A 20,054-nucleotide genomic window follows, 5' to 3' on the forward strand; every position below is an offset into this window, starting at 1 on the left:
TACATACACCTTAGAGCTAGACTTATGGATAATAAAGAAAATAAGAAAATTTAACAGAAATATACAAGTAAAACCTCAATGTTAAACTGTGTGTTTGAGCATCTCCAAGCTGAGATTCATGTTATAACTCTGCTCTTTACTAACTGTGTGACTTAAGACCGGTTACTTCACCTCTGAGTCTGAGCTTCCTCATCTCTAAAATGGGGATGGTAATAGTAGTTCCTACCTCAGTTCCTGACATATAGCAAGAGCTTAATAAATATTTGGAGATGGAAAAAACTAATATCTTGAAGACTAAATTAAATAATGGACATTAGGTGCTAAGCACATCCTAAGTGTTCAACAAGTATTAGTTATTAGATGTTAGTTATTAGGCCCCAGTTGTGTGTTTAATGAATCAGTGCCAACCTTTAGGTTATTACTAAAGGGCTGCATACTTAATCCTATCCCCTTTTTACATTTTTATTAATGACTTAATAAAAACAAGCATGACTTTCCAAATTTGTAGATGATAGAAAGCTGAAAAGAGTAACAGGAGATACTGGATGATAGACTAAAGATTTTCATGTGACTGAAAGTATAAGCCAAGAAATGAAAACATTAATGGAGATGAATATTAAAGTTTTGCAGTAAGTTTAAAATGATGGGGAAACATCATTTGTTTAACACTTTCTTTCTCAGTAAAATGGCATTATTTTCCATTCGATTTTTCTTTTTCTTTCTTTTTTTTTTTTTTTTTTCCTGAGGCAGAGTCTTGCTCTGTCACCCAGGCTAGAGTGCAGTGGTGTGATCTTGGCTCACCGCAACCTCGGCCTCCCAGGTTCAAGTGATTCTTCTGCCTCAGCTTCCCAAGTAGCTGGGACTACAGGTGTGTGCCACCATACCTGGCTGATTTTTGTATTTTTAGTGGAGATGGGGTTTCACCATGCTGGCCAGGCTGGTCTTGAACTCCTGACCTCAAGTGATCTGCCTGCCTCGGCCTCCCAAAGTGCTGGGATTACAGGCGTAAGCCACCATGCCCAGCCTCCCATTCCATTTTTCATTCAAGGAACCTTAGGATTAACACTTCCCTTTTTCTTATCCCTCACATAAAGTCTATCGTCATGCCCTAAATTAATCTTAAATCTATTTCTGTCTGTCACCATTGTCTCCAGCAACTAGCATATGCAACCATCATTCCTTCCCTAGACTACAGCCATATCCTCTCTCCCAGCTGGTCTCCTTACATCCATTCTTTGTTTCTTAAATCCATTGTCCACACACAACCAGTAAGTGTAAACCCCTTCTTACTGTTTCTTTACTTCAAACTATTTAGTGGCCTCTCATTAAACTTAAATTCTAAACTTCTTAAACTGATCCCCATGTCCTTGCAAGATCTCACTCACTTTTCTCCAGGCTTATCCCATGCCCCCTTTTCCCTTCCTTACCATGCTTGAGCCAAACTGATCTCTTCTCACTACCTTGTCATCCAAGCTCCTTTCCAGTTTTGCACTTGATGTTCTTTCTCTCAGTTGTCAACCCTTATTCTTAAGTCTTGGCTTATATCTCTTCCTCAAAGCACTATTTCTTTTTACTTCAGAATAGATCAGACCACCCATAGTATGTGCTGCCAGCCTGCAGTACTTCTCTCTTGTTTGCTTATCACAATTGTAATCTTGTAAATTGTCTTGTGATAACTGTATCCCCATTAAACTGTAAACTCCATATGGACAAGAACTGTATGTCTTTTATTACTACAGTAAGTTGGGGTACACCTAACAGAAAATTACTAACATTGTGGAAACCACATTATTTAAAGAGCTAGGATTAGCATAGAGAAGAGAATATTTGGGGGAAACAGTACTTATTCTCAAATACTTGAAAAAGGGTCATATTGAAGAGGGAGAATGATAATCATGGTGTGTTCCTAGAATCCTTGATAAGAAAATACATAAAACCATATGTCAATTCAGTTAGCATCAATACTAAAATTAGAATAGGCAGGGTTGGCTTATTGTACCCAAATTTCCCCCCTGAAAAAAATCAGTCTTATATTCACTTTGTGAATTTAGAAATTTTATGAAACTAAACCTATGTGAGGTTTGTTGTTTGAACCTGTATGTGGGTGTGGATGTATACATACATTCTTATATCTTTTGATACCAAAATAAAATTATGTGTATGCTATTCTCGAAATAAGGTAATCATGTACATATTCTGCAATTTGCCTTCTTCAGCAAATGAATTCCACCTTTTAATTTTAGAAATTACATCTACTCCCCAGACCATATTTAAAATTTCCAGCTGATCCAAAAATGTCCTTTGCAGCAGCTATTTTATCCAAACCAGTATCCAATCCAGGACCAGACATTGCACTTTTTGTTATGTTTATTAATTTGTCTCTGTGTGTGTGGTATTTTGTAATCCAGCACAGTCCCCTGTCTATGATACTGACTTGTTGACTGAACAAGGCCAATTGTTTTTCACAGTATTCCTCCTTCTAGATTTGTCTGATTTACTTGAGGTGCCATTTAGTTTGTATTTCCTATAAACTTGACATTATGTCTAATGGAGTCAAGTTTTGCCTAAAATATTTCATAGGTGGTGATGTGTTGTCTACTTAATGTTGTATCATGTTAGACCTGTTAGTGGACTGTTACTCATATTAAGATGGCTCTCTTAATTGGAGTGAAGATAACAGTCTGATCCTTACGTTCCATTTTTTTCTTGCCAAGGACCCTCCTAGAACCCTCCATCCTCCCTTTCCTCTCTAGACTGTTCTCTATGCCTGCTGCACAGTTACTGTTCTGGAACTTTTTTTTAACATCATCCTGGGAAATCCTTTTTTCCATTTGATGCATTGGATCTCTCATTTTTGTGAGTAAATCTTCCAGGAGATTTTAAAGAAGGATGCAATAGGGTAAAACTACTGAGATTTTACTTCCACCTTCATACTTAATTGGTAATTTGCTTAGAAATAGAATTCTAGTTTGGAAATCATTTTCTAGAAATTTGAAGACACTACTCCTTTGTTTTCTACTTTGATTAGTGCTGTTGAGAAGTCTCGTGCTATTCTTATCCCTGATTGTTTGTATGTTACTGGTTTCTTTCTGGAAAGCTTCTGATCTCATCTTTGTTTCTTAGTGCTCTTAAATTTTACAGGGATGTGCCTTTATATGGTTTGGGTGTTTTATGGGCTCTTTGAATCTAGAAACTCATGTCTTTCCATCCTGGGAAATTTTTTTGTTTTATTTCATTAATAATTTCCTTCCTTCTGTATTCTCTATTCTCTCTGAAGAAATCCTATTAGATGTTGTATTTTCTTGTTTAATTCTTCAGTTTTCTCATCTGTTATCTCTTATTTTCAATTTATTTTTGTTTTATTTTCTGGATTCCTTCAAGTTTAGTTTTAACCCTTCTATTGAACTTTTCATTTCTGCTGTCATATTTTTCTCTTTGGCTATAGCAGTTACATAAGTGCCATTTCCTGTTCTCTGAGTAGTTTTTTGTTTGTTTGTTTGTTTGTTTTTTTTGAGACCGAGTCTCGCTCTGTCGCCCAGGCTGGAGTTTAGTGGCGCGATCTCTGCTCACTGCAGGCTCCACCCCCCGGGGTTCACGCCATTCTCCTGCCTCAGCCTCCCGAGTAGCTGGGACTACAGGCGCCCGCCACCTCGCCCGGCTAATTTTTTGTATTTTTCGTAGAGACGGGGTTTCACCGTGTTAGCCAGGATGGTCTTGATCTCCTGACCTCCTGATCCGCCCGCCTCGGCCTCCCAAAGTGCTGGGATTACAGGCTTGAGCCACCGCGCCCGGCCTGAATAGTTGGTTTTTATGACATTCTGATTTTAAGTTTTTTTTCCCCTGTGTTGTCTGTTTCTTGAGCATGTGTTTAGTCTCCCCTTTTAGTTTTTGTTAGAGGCTTTTCTCACTTTCTGGTGATCCTTAAGTGTTAGCTGGATTTAAGATGGAAGAACTGAAAAGTTCATGGGAAACTTTGTACACAGGGGTGTCTAAGTCATTTCAGGCTGCTATAACAAAGTATCCTAGGCCGAATGGCTTAGGAAGAACAGAAATTTCTGGAGACTGAAATCCAAGATCAGGGTGCCGGCATGGTCAAGTTCTGCTAAGGGCTGTCTTCCTGGCTGCACACTGCTAAGTTTTCATTGTATTTTCACGTGGCAGAGAGAGGGAGCAGACTCTCTGGAGACTCTTACCAGGATTCAAATCTCATTCATGAAGGCTTTACCCTCATGAGCCTATCTAATTCTAATTACCTCCCAAAGACCCAACCTCCTAATACCATCACATTAGGGGGTAGGGTTTAACATATGAATTTTGAGGGAACCCAAGCATTCAGTTAATAACAGTGGGCAAAGGTTATTGCCTGGTGGGTCTTGAAGTATATGACAGAATGGGACTCCTGCCTGTTATTTTATTGGGGAACTTTCCCCAGTTATCTGTAGGTCCTTTAAGTTTGGGCCTCTCAATTTCTTGGAAAGGAATCCTCCAGGAGTGTAAGCCTAGATGTCTGTTTTGAAAGCCATTTAGGGGCAGAGGGCTAGACCTTTCACTGTTAAGTATAACACTTTAACTAAATCCCCTCTTTTCAGCTGTGCCTGGGGTTCTGGAATCCAGAAACTCTCTAGTTGAGCATCTCCAGAGAATAAACTTCTTTCCTGCTGCTCTGGTGGTAAAAAAAAAAAAAATCATCACCTTACTGTGCTGGCTGGGGGAGGGGTTGTTGCAGATTTGACTGTTTTTATACAAACTTTTAACTGGGCCTCTTTTTAGCGCCACATCCCACTTCACAGCATAGCCTTTACAAGTACTTAGGGCTCCCGTTTCTGAGCCTTCTTAGCATTCTCTAGTAATAATAACAATAATTTCTTATGCATGTATGCACTTTGCATATAGTAACTCGTTTAATCCTGTGAAGTAAGTACTACTAGTATCCTTCTTAAATAGGAAATTGAGTTGTAACAAGGCCAAGCCCCTGCACAGAGTGTCTTGACAGGAACGTGGTAGACTCAGGATTTGAATCAAAGCAGTCTGTCTTGTATCCAACACTGCTTTTCAGTATAGATCAACTTGCTTCATATTAGTTATCTCATTTCTGCATGCAATTAGGTTTCTCTGCTCTGTTGAGTCAGTTACTAGTCAGTTGACATTCTACCTTCCAAAATTTAGATGATGCTTATCTGCTTCATGGTCTTTCTCATTCTCTTTATCTGTCTCTGTGCTTATACCTATTGTATTGCTTCACTGTCATTTTGGGAACAGAAGTAACAGAGATAAATGCTTGTGTTCAGTCTATTTTTAACCGAAATTTCTCAAAGTTCTCAATACTTTCTCTGTTTCATGCTTTCATTTGTTTTTGTTTCTGTTTTCCTAACACATCCAAACTTATGTGTGTTTCCATTGTTTCCAGGGTGCCGAACAGGTGAAGCAAAATTGACAAAAGGATTCAATCTAGCTGCCCGGTTCATCATTCACACAGTGGGACCTAAATATAAGAGCCGCTATCGCACAGCAGCTGAGAGTTCCCTTTATAGCTGCTACAGAAATGTACTTCAACTAGCAAAGTATGGTCTACTCATTTTCTGGACATAGCATATCATACATTGTTAAAGGCTCCAGTTTTTAAAGATAAAGGCCCCAGTTTTTAAAGATTAAAAACCTAGCAGTGGAAGTCAAATTTTGAGGGACTTAGGTGATTTAGGAGGACCCTGACAATAGAATTATCTTTTCAAACTTAGCAAGATAAATGGGATAGATTTGAGTGACTTGAGAATTTAACCTTTTCCCATTTTTTATTCAGTTTTTATGTGAGATATATGTCCTCCAAAGAGTGCAATTAAATTGTATATGAATAGAATTATTGAGTAGTACAGTTGGGTTAGCTATTATAGTAGATTTGTTGAAGAGGGAGGAAAGGAGAAGTTGAGCTAGATTTTGAAATTAGTTATGTATTGTTGTGTATGTATTACAGATGTTTCTACTGCAATTTTTGTGTTTTCCCTTTGGTTGCAGAGAGCAGTCAATGTCTTCTGTTGGCTTCTGTGTCATCAATTCTGCAAAACGTGGTTATCCTTTAGAGGATGCAACACACATAGCACTTCGTAAGTAGTATCAGAGATGCTGTACATGAATTGAATCTTAAAAATTTTTTAAATTCTGGGCATGGTGGCTTTTACCTGTAATTCCAGCGACTTGGGAGGCTGAGGCAGGAGGATCCCTCGAGGCCAGAAGTTTAAGGCTGCAGTGAGCTGTGATGGCACCTATGAATAGCCACTGCACTCCAGCCTGAGCAACATACAGTGAGACCTCATCTCAAAAAAAAAAGTTTGTTTTTTTTAATCATTAAATAATTATAGCCAAAGAATATTCATTGATTAAGTGATTGTGCCTCCCTGGAGGGAAGTTTTTATTGGCAAGTTGCAGAGCTCTCAATTTACTTTTTCAGGTTGGCATTTTTATCCATTTGAATAGGGGGTCAGAAGACTTGCCTATTAATTTTTTTAATTTAACAGAATTTAATTGAGCAAAGAGCGAGTCTTGAATTGGACAGCCCCCAAAACCAGAATAGGTTCAGAGCAGCTAGCCTCTTGAGTTTGAAAGTGATGCTAAGTTAGAAAGTATGGCTAATGCAATGAGTAGTTAAATCAGAATTTAGAATAATCTTAACAGTCTGCAACAAATGCAGTCAGATTTCATAATATCATATTTGTATAACACTTGGCAGTTTAAATAGCCACATTCACACATGCTATTTGAATGTAAAATTCTGCATTTAGGTTTTCAAAAGACTGGGCTCAGTCAATATGAGCAAAATGTCTGTATGTGACATAAAAATATGTCATTCAGCTAAAGAGAGTCCATGATCTCACTGTATATATGCAGATTTAGACCACATCTTGAGTTTTATATATATTTCTGTGTGTCATATTGCATGAGACACTGACAAACAGGAGGACAAACAGTTTGAAACAGTAGTGGTGTTTCTCCTAAAGAAGAGCATGCTTTTAGCACATGTGATGTCCATCTTCAAATATCTGAAGGAATCTCATTTGAACTTATTCTGTGCTACATTTTTCAAGCAGCAGTTCTTTGGGGTATTGTCATAAACTACAATGAGCATCTGGTGAAAGAACACTATGGACCCTTTGTCAAGAAAAATGTGCATAAATACAGAATTTACAGGTTATTTCAGGAAGTTTACAGATCCTCATCAGGATTGTAGATAAGAACTCCAACTGTACAAGGCAAGGTCTAAGACCAAGTTATAAGGAAAATGTTGGTCCCATTTGAAGTAGTACTAACTGTAACAGAAAAGTATTTTAGCGAACTTCTTGTCACTAGGAACATTCATACAGAGGTTACAGGACCATCTGTTGCAGCTATTATAGAAAACACTTCTCATTTCAGAGACAAACTATACTAAATGACCTTTAAGACCCCCTGTTATCTCTAGAATTTAAAGTTGAAGAGCTGAAAGCCTTATATCCACAAATACCAAAAAGATATTTGAATGTATAAATTATTATTATGTAGCCTGGAATTAAGGGTATCTGTTCAGTCTTAGTCTTATTTAATTATAACCTATTTTAAAAAATCAATATTCTAACTGCTCAAGGATTTTATAGTAAATTTGTATATTTTATAATTAAGTTTATATACATTATATTAGACTGAGCTTGAGGCGCAGGAATCTTATCTTTTTATCTTGAATGCTTGACATATGGTACTTGCTCAAGAAATATGTATTTTTAAAAGGGACAAGTAAATTCCACTTACTTTACTTAACAACCCTGTGTTTTAGGTAGTATGGTGTCCGTTGTACAAATAAAGGGTCTCAGAAATTCCTCCTGTTGTGAGGATTATGCAGACTTGGAGCATATATCCAGACCTTCTGACTCCCAAGTCTAGTAACCTGTCTGTTATACTAGATGATTGATTATACTTGAGTTGGAACTGCCTCAGTGGAAGACTACTATGTTATTACATGCCTCTCTTCTAAATGGTACCTAACCAAAGCAAAATTCCTGCCTTGATATAATTGCACCTGACAAGGCTTTTGGCTGGTCTCTGCATTCTGATTTTACTTAGTCCTTGTCGTATCATCTCATAGCTTCTTTTATGTATCTATTTTTTATTAAGGTAATCATAAGGATTTTCTATTTTAAAGAGGTAGCATTATTTTGTAGAAAAGATTCTGAATAGGGAGTTAAGAAGACTGGTTTTTAGTTCTAATTCTACCAGTCAAACTCTAGCTCTGTGGCCCCAGAGAAATCACTTGATACAGTACTATAAGAGAGGTCAACTTTGAGAGTAACAGCAGATAAAGATCGATAATGGGTATAAGGGACTTTGATGAAGCAGTTTCTAGAAATATAATTAGCAAAAAGGAAATGTACAACTCTTAAAAAGTGGGCACATTTGACTTATTAGGCCTTAAATCTAGTGGCAAAACTGTAGCATCTCATTCAAACACATACACAGAAGATGATGCCTTTTGCTTGAATACTTTATCAAGCATTTGGAAAACAAATGTCTTGTACACTTTGTAACATATATGGGCCAAGAAGAAATCTAATGATATAACTCTAAGTCCTCAGTATCAAAAGCTTTCTTATTAAACTGTTATCAAAATTTATTTCATTTGAAGCCTAAGTAATATGTTTTTGATAGATATATTAAGACAATGCTTTTTTTTCTTAGTTCATGTGCAGTTTGTTTTTCTCCAGAAAAAGCCGAAAGAAGTATCTGCATTGAAATAAATTTATCAGGTTATTTATTCATCCAACAAAAATTTAAGTGACTACTATGTGCTGTATACAAAGTAATACAGTGGTGAGAAATAAGAGAAGGTGTTTGTTCTTGTGGTGTTTCCAGATGGGGAATTATAATGTCCTAGATGTCATTCTTACAAATTATAGGGTATTCGCTAGGTGTTTAAGCACAGAACATTGTGATTGGTTGCAGAGTATAGTGCACAGATGAAACTTTGAAAGGAAGAGCGTGGCCTGGCCTTTAGTACAAAAACCTTAGAGTCATGACATTAGTCTTCTTCACTGCTTTTGCAGAGTTAATTTTCTAAATGAGTTCCACTGAGAGAATTCAATTTGGTTGCTATTTGGTATTGTATTTTATCTTCCAAAGGAAATAATATAATTATATTCTGGGAAACTATTATGCATGAACATTACAACTTGATGTCAGATAAATAGGAAACAAAATCTTTATGTATTTTTTTTTTTTTAGATAGTCATACACTGTCATCCAGACTGCAATGCAGTGGGGCAAACACAGCTCAATGCAGCCTCAACCTCCTGGGCTCAAGTGATCCTCCCTTGTTAGCCCCCCAGGTAGCTAGGACTACAGGCATGCACCACCATACCTAGCTAATTTTTAAAAAAAAATTTGGTAAACACAGGGTCTCGCTATGTTGCCCAAACTAGTCTTGAACTCAGGCTCAAGTAATCGTCTTGCCCTCACCTCCCAAAGTGCTGGGATTGTAGCCATGAGCCCCCATATCCTGCTGAAAATCTTTTTTTGAAAGTTCATTTTTGAAAAAGCATTAAAACAGAATAGAGGAAAAAATAAAAAGTAAATTTGTTATCTAACAGGCGGAGAGTTACGAGTGTTTGTTTAGTCCTTTAACAAATGGGTTTGCTCTGTTAGGTTCTTCAGATACAATGTTGAACAAAGCAGGCAATATGTAACTGAGCCATAAATTGTTAATTCAGTTACTAGTTACTTTTGAATGATTGCATATCACATCCGTAAGGTGTGCTAGGCCCCAAATTAAAGTAATATTAATATAAAATATACTTGGTCTTCAAAAAGCTTAGTCTAGCTATAAAATGTGAGAAATTCTCAAAAGATTCTAGGAGGGGCACAAAGAAGGGTGGAGATGGCTCTTGGCTGGGTCTTAAAAAATCAGTAAGAGTTCACCAAAAGAAGAGAATGGTGGATGAGTGGTACTCTAGTCAAAGGTAGGCATGCAAGCAGAGGCAGGGCATCATAAAAGTAAGTGGTATGTTTTGAATACAGCAAAGTAGATTTGGCTAAAGCATAAGATGTGGGAGGAATAATTGAAAATAGGACTAAGGAGCTGAGTGGGGGAAAGTGGATAGTTGGGGTTGGAGTATAGAGAGTCATGCTAGGGTTTTTGAATCTTAACCTGTAAGTAGCGCAGGGCATCACCGGTGTTTATTAAAAAGGGTAACATCAGAAGATAACTCAGGCAACAGTGAGTACGTAGACTTGGGGAAAAAAGACTCAAGGAGAGCAGTTAAGAGCTTATTACCAAAGTCTGTGTGAGCCTTGAGAACCTGAAAGCAGCCAAAAGAAAGGAATAAATGTTAGAAATATTAGCAATAGAATTAAAAGTCATGGGAACTATTTGAAAATGCAGTATGAAGGAAGAGGTAAAGGAGGCATCAAAGGCAATTCAGGATTCTAGCTTGGATGATTGGTTGGATGTTGATATGTAACCAAAATAAGGAATGTAGGTAAAAAGGACCAGGTTTGTTCAGAAAAAGATGGCGGTCAGGGTTTGGACCTGTTGGGGTCAGGTTTGGCTACATTGAATTTGAGGTCTCTGTGAATTATCTAAGCAGATATACCTAATAGGCATCAGGTAATTCAGGTCTTTTCCTCAGAAAAAAGAATATAAAGATTTGGGAGCCATCAGCATTTGAGGTAATACCTATCCAGCACATCAGTGAGCTAAGGAAAATGAGTATATCAAAAAAAAATAAAAAATATTGAAGGCAGAACCCTGGAGGACAACATTTTTAAAAGGTAAGGGCATGTGTGTTAAGGACTAAAGCTAGGGAGAGATCCAATGAGTTAAGAACTGAAGAAAAGGCCAGTAGGTCTTGTTATTAGAAGTTGATAAAGAAGAATTAGGATAACATAGAAATTAAGAAAAAAATAATTGAGCTTTGGTTTTGTGGAGTTTTGTCAGGGGCTGAAGGGCTGGGTAGGATATCTAATACTGTAACTGAATGAATGGAAAGACACTTGTGCTAGATCAGTCTGGCCCAAGAGAGAGGCCCCAGGGAATAAGAAGAATATACTGGATAAGAGAGAATTGTATGGAGTCAGCATCTTCTATGGCCAGTCACTGTTCTTGGCATTGGAAATAGAGCAATAAATACAATAAAGCGTCTTCTTTATGGAGCTTTCATTCTAGTGAATGAGGCGGAGAGGGCAGGGAGGATAACAATACACAAGTAACTTCATAAAATGTCTATCACAGTTGCTGTGGAGGAAAGCAAATCAGAGTTTTTATACAAGTAGTCTGGGCAGGCTTTACCGATAGGGTATTACTAAGCAGAGTCCTGAATGAAGTGAGAAGTGATCCATTACAAAAATAAAACATTGAAGAGCTTGATTTTTCTTTATGTATAAGTAATTTTTTATTTCTCGAGTAATCTTTCTATTCTTTTCCTTAGGCACTGTAAGGAGATTCCTAGAGATACATGGGGAAACCATTGAAAAAGTAGTATTTGCTGTCTCTGATCTTGAAGAGGTATTTTGCTAACTGTTACATTATTTAAATCTTATTTCTACCTTTAAGCAGTTGCCTTTGGCTTATCACTATATATTTACTGTGTTTCCAGCAGACAAATCCTAATGATCTATGTATGTATTTGACAGTGGGTCTTATAGTCATTCATTGAAAAAGACTATATTGGAAACTAAAAATAAGTCAAGAAGGAGCATTTTGTTCGTATTTTTTATAACTGTTGTTGCTGTAAGTGAAATCGTACAAAGTGGAGTTGTTCTGCTTGGCCCCTGTGTTAGCTCTCAAAGCAACACCTTCTAAGCACTGAGTGTTTGGGGAGCATAACTGGAAAACTACTATGCCAGAAAGGCTTTGGTGTCTACCTGACCAGGTGACAGCCTCGTCTAGTGGCTGGCACTGTGAGGTTTATATGTTTTGTTATATGTAGTTAGATTTAATATATTTCAATTTAATTTCAAACCATTTTAGAAAATCAGTTTATTCTTATCTCATTACACTTTATTTTAGAGTGTAATATTTCCAAGTTTTGTGTTATTGAGCAAGTTAACCTCTCTGCTTCAGTAAAATAGAAATACTGATAGTACCTCTATCAGGTTTTTCTTGATAATAAAATAAGCTAATACATTCGTATTAGCTATCTATTAGTGATCTATTCAAGGCATATGTAGCTACATATATAACATATATATGTACTTTTGAATTTGCTGAAAAAAGGCACATTTACTTTATCTCTTGTTTCATCTGGTTTATTTATACATAGAATCTTCCAGTGATCTTTTACTGAGTGTTAGCATGTAACAGGTTTGCTATATTAGGTCCTGGGAATACACCAGTGAAAAAATCATGGTTGTTTCCTCAAGGAACCTTTATCCTTTTGTAGAAATAGATAATTCAGATAAATTCAGATGATTGTGATAAGTGCATTAATGGAGGTATGAGAAGGATAGGACATAACTTTAGCCTGGCACGGGGTTAGGAAATGCTTCCCATAGGAAGTGATACATAAGTTGAAATAATTGTAAAAGGTACGTAAGATTTGCCAAGGGAGAGAGGGAAGTGACAGCAGTCATACAAGCCTGAGCAAAGGCATAGAAATAAGATAGCATCGAGTGTTTAGTATTGCTGTTGCATAAAATGTGAGGCTGAGAATGGCAAAAATGAAAGCTAGATAGGGATAAGATCATTCAAGGCCTTGTGTCACATCCTGTAAAATTTAGACTTTATTAATTATGCAATGGGAAACAGAAGAGCTTTACGCAAACAAATGATGTCATCTAATTTCTGTTTTAGCTGTGTGGAGGATGATTTGGAAAGAGAAAGACTAATGGCAAGAAGAGATAACAGGTGGTTGCAGTACTCCACATGAGAAATGATCAGGCCTGAACAAGGGTACTGGTAGTGTTAAAATTTTAAACATTTAGTAAATAAGTTCAACTGGAGTTGGTGGTTGATTAAATACATACGGGAAAAGGAGTTAAGCATGACTTAAAGGTTTTTGGCTTGAGTGACTAAATAATGATGCCACCATTGAGATAGCAAATAGAAAGTGGGAAAAGTTTTGGAGATGGGATGAAGACAAATTATTTTCTGAACACGTTGAGTCTTAGAGGATCAGTGGATCATCAGGGCAGAGGCTCAGCGAACCATTGTGCTTATCAGTTTGAAGCTGAGGAGTGAAGTCTAGGTTAAAGATTTGTCCATTTTCATAGGATAGGATACAAATGAGATATGGCTCTTGCTCTCAGGGAGTTGGCAGACTAATGCTGAGACAGCCAGGTAAACAAAGATCACCCTACAGTGTGCCAAATGCTCTGCTAAGGTATGCACCACAGTGCCGTGGCAACTTACCATGACACCTGACCCAGATTTAGAGGAACAGAGAATAAAAGTCTTTGCCCTCAGTATACCTGGGAAAATAATCAACATTTACCATCTTTTTCTCAAAAGTCATTTCTGAATAATTTATAGAAGAGTAAAGGGATAGTGAAAAACAAGTTTATTAGACATTTTAGTAAGAATTTAAACATAAAAAACCTCTTTGAATCAAGTAAATACTGTTGCACAAACATAAAATATGAAAGAATACTGTCACACATCCTCTTAGTAAAATGAGATTGTCCAGGTTCCTATCACAAAATAGTACGTGATTAAGTTCTTCCTGTTGAATGACTGAATGAGAATACCATATTTCCTTTTTGTCCTTAGAAAAACACAATGGCTCATGCCTGTAATCCCAGCACTTTGGGAGGCTGAGGCAGGTGGATCACCTGAGGTCAGGAGTTCAAGACCTGCCTGGCCAACATGGCAAAACCCCGTCTCTGCTAAAAACTAAAAAAAGTTAGCTGAATGTGGTGATGGGTGCCTGTAATCCCAGCTACTAGGGAGGCTGAGACATGAGAATCACGTGAACCCAGGAAGCAGAAGTTGCAGTGAGCTGAGATTATGCCCCTGACTTTAGTCTGTCTCAAAAAAAAAAAAAGAAAAAGAAAAAGAAAAAAAGTCATAAACTCATAGATTATTGAATTTGAGAAAGATAACCTAGAATATTGTTGTCTGAAGACTCAGAGTCTGAGATTTTACCTTATACAGCAAATCTTATGATCATCACTAGAGGGCTGCTATCTGTCTCCTTACATTCATCTTTGATTTATTTAATGATTCCAAAATGTTTTCTTCATTTGTCTCCTCTTTACTATTATGGACTGCAAATGAAAAATTCTGAATTCTCAACTCTGTCCAGTAAAGTTAAAAATATACTACCTGCCAGAAAACTATAGAGCAATATGTCTTATGAATAGAGATGCAAAAATTATCAAACCAAATCCAGCAACATACAAAAGAATTGTATACTACCCCAAAGAAGGACTTATGTCAGGAATGCAAGGTTAATTCAACATACAAGAATCTGAATCAATGTAATATATCATACTAATAGAATAAAGGATAAAAACCACAGGACCATCTCAATAGATGTAGAAAAGAACACTGAAAAAATGTAACACTCTTTCTTGATAAAAACAGTCAACAAACTAGGAATAAAAGAGAACTGCTTCAACCTGAAAAAGGGCATCTATGGGAAACCCATAGCTAACATACTTAATGGTAAAATACTGAAAGCTTTCTGCCTATGATCAGAAAGAAGACAAAGATTTTTGCTCTTGCCAGTTCTATTCAACATTTTACTAGAGTTTCTAGCCAAGACATTTGGCTAAGAAAAAGAGATTAAAAGCACCCGAATTGAAAAGAACGAAGTAAAAGTATCTTTATTTGCAGACGGCATGAACTTATCAAAAATCCTAAAGAATCCATGCCAAAAAAAATACAAACAAGCACTGTTAGAACTAATAGAGTTCCAGTGGGGTTACAGGACATAAGATCAATATGCAAAAATAAACTGTATTTCTACACACTAACAATGACCAATCCAGAAACAAAAATTAAGAAAACAGTTCTACTTAGAGTAACATCAAAAAAAGAATCAAATATTTAGAACTATACTTAACAAAAGAACGGTAAGATTTGTACGTTTAAAACTATAAGACCTCTTTGAAAGAAAATTTTAAAAACACAAATAAATGGAAAGACATCTATGTTCACAGATTAAAAGGCTTAATGTTGTTAAGATGACAGTACTGACCATACTCCCTACATTATATTACAGACTTAACATAATCCCTATCAAAATCCCAACTCATTTTTTGCAGAAATTATCAAGTTGATCCTAAATTTCACATGGATATGCAAGAGACCCAGAATAATCAAAACCATTTTGGAAAAAAAGAACAACATTGGAAGATTCACACTTACCAATTTCAAAACTTACTACAAAGCTGTAGTAATCAAGACTGTGGTACTGGCATAAGGATAAACGTATAGGTCAATGGAATGGAATTTCTGATAGTGGTTTCAAGACAATTTAATGAGGGAAAAGAATCGTCTTTTCAACAAATAGTATTGGGACTACTGGATATCCACATGCCAAAGAACAAAGTTGTATTCCTACCTTATAGCAGATACAAAAATTAGCTCAAAAGGAATCCAGGACCTCAATGTAAGAGCTAAAGTTATAAAACTTTTAGAAGAAAGTATAGGTATAAATCCTCTTGATTGTGGATTAGGCAGTGGTTTATTAGATATGGCACCAAAAGCACAGAGAGCCAAAATGAAAGTAGATAAATTAGGCACTTTTATAATTCAACAAAAGACAAATAAGCAAACTAAAAAGTGAACAAAAGTTTTGAACAGACATGTTTCATGCCTAGGTCTTAATTTGCAAAGGTGACTGAGTGATGAGACAAAGAGGTCTATGGCAAGAAACACTGTTTAAAAGAAAGAAAGAAGAGTTTAATGTTTTTCATAGTTCTGCTAGAAAAGAGAGGCATGGGTGCTACGCAGGGCCACGGGAGGAACACTAGATTTCAGTCAGGAGGCAGAAGCAGGAGTGTGAGGAAATCCTGAGCCAGAGCCTTTATTGCGTTTTCCTTGGGAAAGGCAAGGCAGGGCAGGACTTACAGTTTAGGACTGGCTAGTTTGAATAATTCCAGCAGACTCTGGGCTATAGGAGTAATCTCTAGATTCCTGATACCTGGCCCTGGATGATTTAGACCAGGAGAAATATTTGCATGGTGTGTAAGAGTTAGATATGGAAATGATTAGGACTGTAGATTTGGGATTGATTGGTTGGCATATGCAAGATGTGCTGTTTACTATTTTTAGGAATTAATTATCCCTTACAGGGACAGTCTTCCCAGGCCAGAAAGCTTTAAGATGTGAAAACATGATAAAATAGAAAAAAAAAATTAAACAATTAACATACATTTATTTGAAGAAGATATACAGATAGCCAGTAAACACTGAAAAGGTGCTCCACACCATTAACCATTAGAGAAATACAAGTCAAAACCACTATGGATACCACTTCACACCCACTAACATGGCTATAATTACGAAGGGAGACAATAACAAGTGTTGGTGAGGATGTGGAGAAATTGGAACCCTCGTAGATAGTTAATTGGAATGTAAAAATGGCGCAGCTACTTTGGAAAACAGTCTGGTAGTTAATGAAAAAGTTAAACATAGAGTTACCCTGTAATGCAGCAGGTGTATACAGAAGAGAATTGAAAACATATGTCCACACAAAAACTTGTACACAGATATCTGTAGTAGCATTATTTATAATTGCCAAAAAGTAGAAACAACTGAAATGTCATCAGCTGATGAATTGATAAAAGAAAAATGTGGTTTGTGTATGCGTGCATGCATGTGTGTTGGAATATTATTCAGCCATAAAAAAGGAATGAAGTACTGATACATGCTACAACATGGGTGAACCTTGAAAACATCATGCTAAATGAAAGAAACCAGACACAAAATGCCACATACTGTATTCCATTTTTATTTTTATTTATTTATTTATTTATTTTTTGAGACAGAGTCTCGCCCTGTCACCCAGGCTGGAGTGCAGTGGCACGATCTCGGCTCACTACAACCTCCAAATCCGAGGTTCAAGCCATTCTCCTGCCTCAGCCTCCCAAGTAGCTGGGACTATAGATGCCCGCCACCACACCTGGCTAATTTTTTGTATTTTTAGTAGAGGCAGGGTTTCACTGTGTTAGCCAGGATGGTCTTGATCTCCTGACTTCATGATCTGCCCACCTCGGCCTCCCAAAGTGCTGGGATTACCGGCGTGAGCCACCGTGCCCGGCCTTTTTTTTTTTTTGAGATGGAGTCTCACTCTGTCATCAGGCTAGAATGCAGTGGCGCAATCTCGGCTCACTGCAACCTCCACCTCCCGGGTTCAAGTGATTCCCTTGCCTCAGCCTCCCGAGTAGCTGGGACTACAGGCACGTGCTACCATGCCCGACTAATTTTTTATATTTTAGTAGAGACGGAGTTTCACCATGTTGGTCAGGTTGGTATCAATCTCCTGACCTCGTGATCCCCCCACCTCGGCCTCCTAGAATGCTGGGATTATAGGCATGAGCCACCATGCCTGGCCCTGTATTCCATTTTTATGAAATGTCCAAAAATAGGCAAATTCATAGTGACAGAAAGAAGATTAGTAATTGCCAGGTGTCGGAGAGGGAGGAATGGTGAATGATTGCTGATGGGTTTTAGAGTGATGAAAATGTTCTGGAATTAAATAGTGGTGGTGATTGTACCCCCTTTGTGAATACTGTCTATGAAAAACCACTGAAACTGGGTATGGTGGTGTACACCTGTAATCCCAGTTACTTGGGAAGTTGAGGGGGGAAAAATGCTTGAGTCCAGGAGTTTAAGAACAGCCTGGGCAGCATAGCAACACCTCATCTCAAAAAAGAAAACAAAAACAAACACTGAATTTTATACTTTAAAAGGGTGAATTTTATGGTATGTGAATTCTGTTTTTTTTTTAAAGATTGTGTCTCAGTTTTTTTATAAAGGCTATAAAGATGGTGTCTCCAATCTTATATATCTGTTTAAAAGATGATGCAATACTATGGGCAACACAATATGAAAATGAAAGAAAATGATTTCTTGAATGATTTCATTGTCCTAGGTGATTCCATAATTTTTTTCTTATTATTTTATTTCAGTCTTTTTTAGTATAGTTTGTAACAATTGATGAGTAATTCTAGGTAATGAGAAAACAATTCCTAGGAAGATGAAAACGCAAAATGCTTCAAGATATAGGACAAATAAGAGCACTACATGCCTTTAATGTATTGCAGATTTATTAGTCCAGTGGACCAATCGATATGGGAATTACAAGATAAGATGAGTTTTATTCTGTTTTTTTTTTTAAGTAAAATTCATCTTTTTTCTTTGAAAAAACTTTTAAGAAAGAATAAACATCATGAAAGAGAAATCCTTCACAAACAACTCAGAAGCTAAACCGGGTTGAATGGACCCTGATGGCATGCTGAGGGTTAAGGAAGTAGCTAGCATCTGAGCCAAATCTTGAGAGACTGGTATCATTAGGAAGTGAAGGTACAGATGGGGACAGGAGTGGCAGGACTTATGCATTCCCGGTTCAGTGACCTGCAATTGTTAGGATGGGCATCACATTTAACTTGGCTAGATAACAATATCCTTATCTTTAACACAAAAGCTGATTGAGGGTTCCAGACAGTATCTAGTCTGAACTCAGAAGTGGTAAAGTCTTTATTGATGGAGGTTGTCTTCACAGTGTTATGAACAGCACTAAGTACTGCTGAGGTCTTCTTTGTTTTGTCCTATTTTTCACAGAATGTCTTGCTTTTCTGACACAGGCTACTTACCAAAAGCTGCTACCTCTGTACTTTCCAAGGTCATTAAAAGAGGAGAATCGATCATTGCCCTACCTACCTGCAGATATTGGAAATGCAGAAGGGGAGCCTGTGGTACCTGAACGACAGATTAGAATAAGCGAGAAACCTGGTGCTCCAGAAGGTGAGTTCTAGAGCTCTAACTTTTTAAATCTCCCTCTTAGGGCCAAAAATAGGCACCAATCACCAAAGAAGTAAGAAATTCAGCTTGACCTTTGGAAAGCTCTGTATTACCGTGATACTACTATCAAGACCAGTTTAGAAGTTTTCAAGTTCTATTCTTGAAATTAAAAATAAAAGTATAGATAGATATATGTCAAGTCTGTGTTAGACAGTGGGGATTAAGAGGTGGCTATAGACAACATTCTCACCCTAATGGAGGTTATAGTTTCATGCAGAACACTGTTGAGATAGTAAAGTATGTTATTGTCTAACATTTTAAACAGCTTTCAGTATCCTCTAAAAATCATACTTAACATTAAATACTAAGACAAGAATATTATAACCATTCATTTTGTTTCTTGGGTTATATACTGTTATAGGTAGAGTATGTTAGGATGGGGGCCTTCTGAATCTGCTCTGTGTGACATCTTGTAGTGATGTTCATGTGTACATGTTTAAGGTCTTAAGTCCCTTCTGTGGAGATATGCCTCACAAGCTTCAGTGCTGGGACTGAGTCTTGAAATCCAGCAGTTTAGGGAATTACTGTGAAATTCCTAGAGTGAACATTTCTTTTAAAAATGAGCACCAAGCCAAAATCTGTAGGAAGAAACTCAAGATTTTATCACAAGTACATAGACTTTAATCAAGTGGAGGGAATTATAAGTGGTCTAACATCAGAAAATGTGAAATATCTGGAAACCAAGCTTTGCTGAAGGAGTAGTCATGCACTTTGGGTGAGCCTCCAGTATAGTATATCCTTGAAATAATGCAAAGAGTTGTTTTGAAATCCTCATGTCTGTGACTACCATAGAATTTTTCTTTCATAAAATGCGTTTAGTGTGATAATGAGTGGTGAACAGCAAAACCACTTTGAGTGCTGGACAGTAGATAAGACTAATTCATTTGCTAAAAGATTCTCTTCTGTCCACCATTCCCAGAGTGTTTTATTTGCATTCGTATCTCAGAAAATACTTTTTGTGATAGATGTAGGCCTTAGCATTCTTAAATATTTTCAAGTAGAATGTTAAATCGTATCTCAGAAAATACTTTTGTGTTATAGATATAGGCCGTAGTGTTCTTAAATATTTTCA

At 37.0% G+C, this 20,054-nt stretch overlaps 1 protein-coding gene across 1 annotated transcript in view; it reads left to right on the forward strand.

The window, feature by feature from the left end:
• GDAP2 (ganglioside induced differentiation associated protein 2) overlaps positions 1 to 20,054 on the forward strand; it is a 63,264-nt gene that overhangs the window by 11,929 nt on the left and 31,281 nt on the right. Inside the window, exons 4-7 of the mRNA XM_003268052.3 lie at positions 5,408 to 5,561; positions 6,010 to 6,098; positions 11,442 to 11,518; positions 18,766 to 18,925. Of these exons, the coding sequence (XP_003268100.1) occupies positions 5,408 to 5,561; positions 6,010 to 6,098; positions 11,442 to 11,518; positions 18,766 to 18,925 (480 nt within the window). The remainder of the gene's footprint in view (positions 1 to 5,407; positions 5,562 to 6,009; positions 6,099 to 11,441; positions 11,519 to 18,765; positions 18,926 to 20,054) is intronic.

Source organism: Nomascus leucogenys, chromosome 12 (genome assembly GCF_006542625.1).
Source record: "Nomascus leucogenys isolate Asia chromosome 12, Asia_NLE_v1, whole genome shotgun sequence".
NCBI lineage: Eukaryota > Metazoa > Chordata > Mammalia > Primates > Hylobatidae > Nomascus > Nomascus leucogenys.